This window comes from Pecten maximus, unplaced genomic scaffold (genome assembly GCF_902652985.1).
Source record: "Pecten maximus unplaced genomic scaffold, xPecMax1.1, whole genome shotgun sequence".
In the NCBI taxonomy this organism is placed as follows: Eukaryota; Metazoa; Mollusca; class Bivalvia; order Pectinida; family Pectinidae; genus Pecten; species Pecten maximus.
In genome coordinates this window covers 846-8152 of record NW_022980379.1, presented here as the reverse complement: position 1 = coordinate 8152, position 7307 = coordinate 846, and the positions used below count along the sequence as shown (strand labels likewise).

Below are 7307 nucleotides of genomic sequence, written 5' to 3'. Positions count from 1 at the left end.
ACAATGTCAGACACAGAATTAAAATGGATATTAAAACATATAACAGTAGATCAACCTTCATGTTGTCAATAATAAGGGTTATATATATATATATATATATATAGGATATATATATATATATATAGGGAAAGTTTGTTGGTATTGAATTTAAAAAAAAAGTGAATTATTCTTTCTCTAGATGTCAATGTATGTACATGCCAAGGCCATGTTTTGTAATATGACCAGTTCTGCAGTATTTTATTGCATAATTCTGTTGAAATGTTAATTGTTGCAGTTTTGTTCCTTTTTGATGTAGAATCAGCAGTGTTTTGTTGGGATACTTCTTGCATTCAATTAGAAACATACAGTGGTAAGCATTGAGCTAAAATTTCCTTTATCATCAAATTTCTATGTACACACTTTAAAAGAAAAAGTATGAAATGACATGTGTACTAAAGTGAAAAGTATTTTTTGTCTCTTTTGCAAAGATTTGAAATGTTTTATAAATTGAAATATTGAAATTAACAGGAAAAAATATTTTCATACATCAACATTGTAATACCAATGCATTGTAATTACAAAATTCGATTTTAAATGTTTTACTTCAATTTTGATAGATACCACTTGGAATTCTGCTAAAGAATGAAAACAAAACCAATGATATGATAGAGATCCTTGAGCACTTACAACAGTATGTCCCTGGAGCCAGAATGAATTGGAAGAGATTCAAGAAAGGTACATTTCAATACTTATCAATGAACAGGCCAAAGGCTTAGTTATCAATAATTAACTATTTATTGATTTCAGTTGCAGTTTTAATCTTTGATATTAATATATAGTGAATACAAACAAATTACAAATCTACTTTTCTATTTTCAATGAATACATTAGTTATCAATACCTTGATAATGACATGTTTTAACTTATATGTAAACGATATGTAACTTCAAATATGTCAAGAAAGTGGGAATATAAATTCCATGAATTTCCTTGGGTTTTTTTCAGAGAAGAAACAAATCCTAAGATGCAAGCAATTCCAGTTGGAGGTGACCAATTGACGTGTGAGCGAATTAGAGGTGCACATATGGCTCGTCTTGATGGAGATACACAAGAGGAAAGATTGGAGGGTTTGATAACTATGGTGGAAGATTTTCATGAGAAAATAAATTTCCTGCAGGTAGTTATAATTAATGTCCAATTTATAACATGTTTTGGACCTTGCCTCTACTAGTACCTAGATGTGTTCCATCTTTAATGCTACTATTAACTTCATATATGTTCACAGAAGCCAGAGTGATGCACAATTCGGGGATCATAATAAATTTCTAACAATATCAAATAACACAAAGCTAGTCAAATTATGAACAACCAATTATTGTTATAGTGCCCATTTCAGTTTTTCATTTCTCACACCCATTGACCTTGTAGAGCTAATAGAATAGTTTGTAATCAATCTATGTCACTCTTTAATTTCAGAATTCAACTTTTTGGAATATCAATGACTGTAGACTCTTTGTAAATTTACTTTAGTTGTGTATTGTGAAGTTTTTTTTTCAAATTCTTTCCATTCAATATTTCCTTCTGACATTTGATTGGTCACATCTTATTGTCTTAAAATATTACCCATCACTAACTGATATTCAGTCATATATTTTACTGTGCAATTGTAGATAGAGATCACTAGTTCATTAATGATTATATTTTTCAGGCAATGATGGACCGGTTCTACAAACCAGGAAGTGCACGAGAAACAGGCACATTGTATCAACTAAGGAATGTCATAAATAGAAGAAATGTCACAAAAAATGTGAGTGCAGATTATCATGCAGTTGGATCTTTTATTGACCTAGTGACAAGTGCTCATGTTATTGCAGCAGCTCTGAAAGCATTTGGAATGGATAGCATTGAGGATCCCTGTCCAAAAGTCCCACTGTTCACAGAATCTGCTGATGAAGGATCCAAAAGAGGTTGTTAGATAAGATTGTTGGGGAAATAGTGGACACATTCTTCTTGAACAGCTTGACAGTAACAGTCAATAGGATTGAGGATGATGAAACTGCCATTGAAGGGCCAATAGTTGATGATGGAGTGTACAATTATGCCACCAATGTCACAAAATATGGGCTTCTCAGGAAAATCTCTGTTCTAGCTACTAGAAATGGGGATGGTATTCGACAGATAAGACACTGGAAGTATGGTCTATTAGTATATGACCTTTCACACAAGATTAAGTACAGACTTGAATCTTTCTTGCTTTTAGCAGGTGTGAATGCACTTTTCACAGAGAAGCAAAGACATCAGATAATTTGGAATCGGTTTGTCAATTTGTCTGGAGGAAAAGACAAGAATCTGGATGGGGATTATGTCATGGAACTGCTTAACAAGTATGCAAAGGGTCGTGTTAAATTACTTGGACCAAATCAAACTCCAGAGATTGTTGACCGCATAGGTAAAACAATGATGTTCTGCCACAATGTCAATGAGAAATTGGAAAGAGAAATTGGTGTTCATCCAGCAGGAATACACCATGCACAAAGAGACAAAACACAAGATATAAAGGCTGTTGTGAACCAACTGAAGAATGCAAATGTGTTTTCAGTCATAAGAGGTAGGCAACATGACTCTTTCCAAGAACAGTTTGATATGTTCCAAAATGTCAACTCGCATGCCTTACACAAATGGTTAAATGTCAAGAAGCAGGAGTATTCAAATGGAAAGTATGCATTTTAGATTATCATGTGTTGTACACTGATACCAGCTACCAGGAGAAAGGACATTTTAGTAAGTTTCCAGAAGTTAAATTTCTAAAGTTACCAGCAAGTTACCAAAAAGTGTGTGAAATCTATGTAGAATGACAGTCGGTTATGTGCAGTTTGAATTTTTATGTTGATTCATCTTAAAATACTGATATTTGTATATTTATGTCAAGTACATCATTCATTGGTGAAATTTAAAGGATTATTCAAAATCAATGGAAAGTAGGCATCTGAAATGTGTTTCAAGTTGTAAAATTTGTTAAGCTACTAGAACATGTACACCAGATATGTGGAATTTACCATGTATGTATAGCTATAGAATGTGGGTGGTGTATGTGCAGTTTGAAAATTTTGTTATGTTGATTTAACTCAAGATATTGACATTTTGTATACAGCTCACATGTCTTATATATAAAGTGTATGCATGAATTATTTAACTTCCATGTGTACATGTGGAGGATTAAATTAGCAATATCAGTGTCAGAAGATAAGACATTTTATTTATAATAAATTACTAAGTATTCATGATCAGCTGTGATATTGTTCAACACTGGAAATTAGGTGTTTTCAAGTACCTATATATTGTGATTAATTAATAATCTCAGGTAAAACATCTTTCTTGCCTTATTAAAAAACTTTTGAAAGTCATGATTTTTCTTTAGCAACACACAAGTAGGAGTTGTATGCATTTACTGGTACAATAGAACCAGCTAATAATGGGTGTATAGATAAATAATTTGTGAAATATATACAGACCTATGAAAGGTAGGAGTGGGTATTGCAAACAATTTTCACCCACCCTCAATCAAGATACACAAGACACATTAAATCTCAGAGGAATATTTTCATATAAAAATTTAACACATACACTGTATTTGAAATAATAATATTTTAATATACCAGGCAATATAAGGATACAGTTAGGTAGATAAAGATGAAATATTTGACATGCATCACATTTATCTGTGTCTAATGTATTAACATTACCACATGTGTGGCCTGCCTCCTTACACTGCAGGGAAGGATTCAGCTGACCTTTTCTGGGGGAAGATGACCTGGGGTAATTGACACCTAAAGGCTATGGCGTGAAACATCTCCAATAGCTACATCAACAAAAAAATTGCTTCGCAAATTTTTCACTCACTTTCTCCCTCATTTCTGGTGTAGAAAAATGAGGGAGATCTCCCTCATTGAATGTTTCAGAGGTTGACATGTCTGTATCAGTACTAGTTAGCTTAAGGCTTTAGAATACATAAGGAAGGGTTTTCCTTTCTAGGTTGCCTGTTGTATAAAATGTATAAAAAATAGTTCATCAATAAAAATGAACGTGTAATAACATCATTATTAGTTGTAAATTTGTATTGTACATAAGCCATTTGTAAATATTTGTTTACGGTTACAGTTAATTAATCACCAAGCGTTTGATTAATAATGTCCATCACTGAACTTGCAATCCTTTGATCAAATATGTACTCTGACAATAGGTCCTCTATACTACCTATATATTGAACATTGTTCGTAATGGAGTCAATCAATGAAACACTGAGTCCAGTTGAAATATCTGTGTTCAATAGAGATGGAACACTGTTCTCCTCTACCAGCATTTGTCTATATTCGTGTAGGTTGACGGAAATTTCTTTTTGTTGAGATTCCGACACAACATGACACACCACTGTTGAAGCTGCTGCACACAAATCATTATCTCCTTCTAAGTCTGAAAGAAGGGCAGTATGTAAATCTGGACAATTTGAGCACTTACAGTTTCTGTAGCAATTATCACAACATAAATGTTGTGGATTAATTTGCATATTAATGCTGACATCTGGAGTAAAGTGTTCTTGTAACAAAACACGCCGACAGGTATCTGCAGTTGCATATGACCTCATCTTGTCATCTGTTGAAGTTTTGCTAATGTCCATTCCATGATAATACAAAACAGACATAGCACTTCCTCCATCCCGACCACTCCTTCCGAATTCCTGCATAAACCCTTCAATAGACCTTGAAGCCCCCCAGTGAATAACCATATTGATGTCGGGCACATTGACTCCTAAGCCGAAAGCTGAGGTGCAAATTACAATCCTACAAGTACTGTCAGGATTTGGAAAGTTATCCATGATGATCTTCTTACATTTTGTTGAGGTTGAATGGTGATACATGGCAAATAACCGGTTTTTTGCACATTTAGTTCCACAATATGCAAGGTCTCCCATAATATCTGTAAACAGTTTAAATAAAAGTGAACATGATTTTATGCTGCGACAATATATGACAGTCTTTGGATACTGCTGCTTTTCTGTCCTAAGGCGTTCAACTAACCACAGGAATGCTGCTTTAGGATCATATGGTGCTTTAACACAATTTAGGGTAATGTTTTGTCTGTTACAGTTTCCGACAATCACACTTGCTTGTTCCATACAGAGCTTTTTCTTTATTAACATTCGGGAATTTGGTGAAGCCGTGGCTGTCAAAGCCAGCATACCAGCTTTTGGTAAAATGCTTCTCAGCTCTGCTAATCTTCCATAATCCGTTCGGAATTCATCTCCCCTGAAAATAATCAAGATAAAGCTCAACAGTGTTATCATTACAACAGCATTTATACCACAATTTGGAAGAATTATATAGAACAGGAGTTCATTTCACTTAGAAATTTAGAGAATTCTTAGAATAACAAGCATTGTGTGAGTATTGCTAAACCAATACATGTCCCCTACCGGCACATATACATATATATATATATATATATATATACCTTTAGCCAAATTTCAGTAAAAATGTTTACAAAACTGAAGCATGATCATTTTATAGAAATAAGTTCACTCCAAACAATGTGTAAATTCAACTTAATGTTTCCTGCCCCTAAAAGATACTCCGGTATTAAGTCTACTGTATAAAGAGTAAAAGAATCTAAAGTGAATTATTTCAATTTAAATTGAAATGTGTAATAACAGCCTTAGATTGAAATATAAACATGATTATGCATAGCACAGCATAGTAGTACACTGATTTTATTCCAAAAGAATCTCATATCAGTGAAGCATTCATTACAGAGCAAATTTAAGTTCATAATATGCCAAAATTTAAAAAAAATGAAAATATTTTTTTTCAGTTTTAACTGTACAAAGAATCAGCATCCTTATACCATTATTAAGTGAATGGTGTGCCATTATAAAACTTTAACCTAAAAAATACAGAGAAAAAAGTTTTAACCATACAAAAGTAATGCCACACACCGAAAGAATCTCTATGCAAATTAAAGAATCAGCATCCTTATACCATCATTATACCATTATACCATCATTATACCATCATTAAGTGAATGGTGTACATGTGCCATATAAAACTTTAACCAAGACTTTAACCGGACGGACGCAGGCAAAACATATATAGTCCCCCCGGTTTCACCCGTAGGGCACTAAAAATAAATGTTCTTTTTATTGGGCATGCTACTAGCAATGTTATGTAGAATTTCATATCACTTACCATTGTTCTACACAGTGTGCTTCATCAACAACAATGGCTGCAACTCTAGTCTGATATGTTTCGGAAGAAAACAGCTGTCTCCATTCCCCGTGGAAAAGGGCTTCTGGGCTCATCATCAAAATCGGGACTGTTCCATTTTTCAGCTCTGTATCAGTTTCTGAAGCAGAATGGGTAAATTTACTAAATGTGGTTTTATAAAATTCATTTAAAAGTAGATCTATTACTGTATAGTTTGACGTTCTGTCAACAATAACAATGCATTAATCATACTGTATCTACTATAACAGGCATAACTTTTGAAATATCGGAAACTCATTCGAGCACAAGCACATGTAATGTAACTCACCTCTTGTTTGCTGTTTACTTGCGTATACACAGCGGATCCCACTAGCTTCAATATTGACAACCTGGTCTTCCATCAGAGCAACCAGTGGGGAAACAACGATAACAATACTGTCAGTTTTGCTTTCATATGCATCCACCAGAGTTGGTATAAGCGAATAGATGATAGTTTTCCCATATCCTGTCGGTAACACTGCTAAAACGTCTTTCTTACTCATAACGACATCCTTCAGAATAGCGAGCTGCAAATCTTTCAGTTGGAAATCGATGTTTCTTTGCACAAGCGTGAACTCCAGAGCTTCTTGAAACTTTCTCTCAGTCGCCATTTTGTTTGTTTTCTTTATTTTGTGGGTGTGTAGCTGTCAGCCAATGAAAAACTTTACCGATTTTTCGGTAAGCCTCGTTTTGGTATCACAAAATTCAAATAGCAATCTGACCAGACTCTCGTTTGAGGCAGTCTCGAGCGAGGACGAGAGTCTGGGGAATGCGAGACTACATATTCACTTCCGGTAGATGTTTTTAAAGTTTTGAATACATGCAGACATAACATAAAAAATGTGACACATAAAAAATGGAGGAGAAAGTGTCAATTTGAAGGTGTTTGTGGGAGACACCACATTTCCGTGACAACACAATGTCGGTACATGACTGATTTCTCGTGAGAAGATGGGTGAAGACTACAGTGAACGACAGGAAGATGAACTTCAAGTGCTGCAAGCTATTTACATGGACGATGTGGAGGATCTT

The 7307-nt window shown here is 34.2% G+C and overlaps 2 protein-coding genes across 2 annotated transcripts; one reads left to right on the top strand and one right to left on the bottom strand.

Moving 5' to 3' along the window:
- The first annotated feature begins 896 nt into the window (after positions 1-896).
- On the top strand, positions 897-2843 carry LOC117319497. The gene is given in 3 exon segments (XM_033874292.1): positions 897-1156; positions 1688-1940; positions 1943-2843. Coding segments are annotated over 3 exon segments (1173 nt in total). The 5' UTR covers positions 897-1003; the 3' UTR covers positions 2710-2843.
- A 1101-nt stretch (positions 2844-3944) lies between these two features.
- On the bottom strand, positions 3945-6994 carry LOC117319496 (Werner syndrome ATP-dependent helicase homolog). The gene is made up of 3 exons (XM_033874291.1): positions 6565-6994; positions 6219-6375; positions 3945-5282 (listed from the first exon to the last, which is right to left on the bottom strand). The coding sequence occupies exons 1-3, from the start codon at positions 6884-6886 to the stop codon at positions 4142-4144; spliced, it is 1620 nt and encodes a 539-aa protein (XP_033730182.1). The 5' UTR covers positions 6887-6994; the 3' UTR covers positions 3945-4141.
- Positions 6995-7307: the final 313 nt, after the last annotated feature.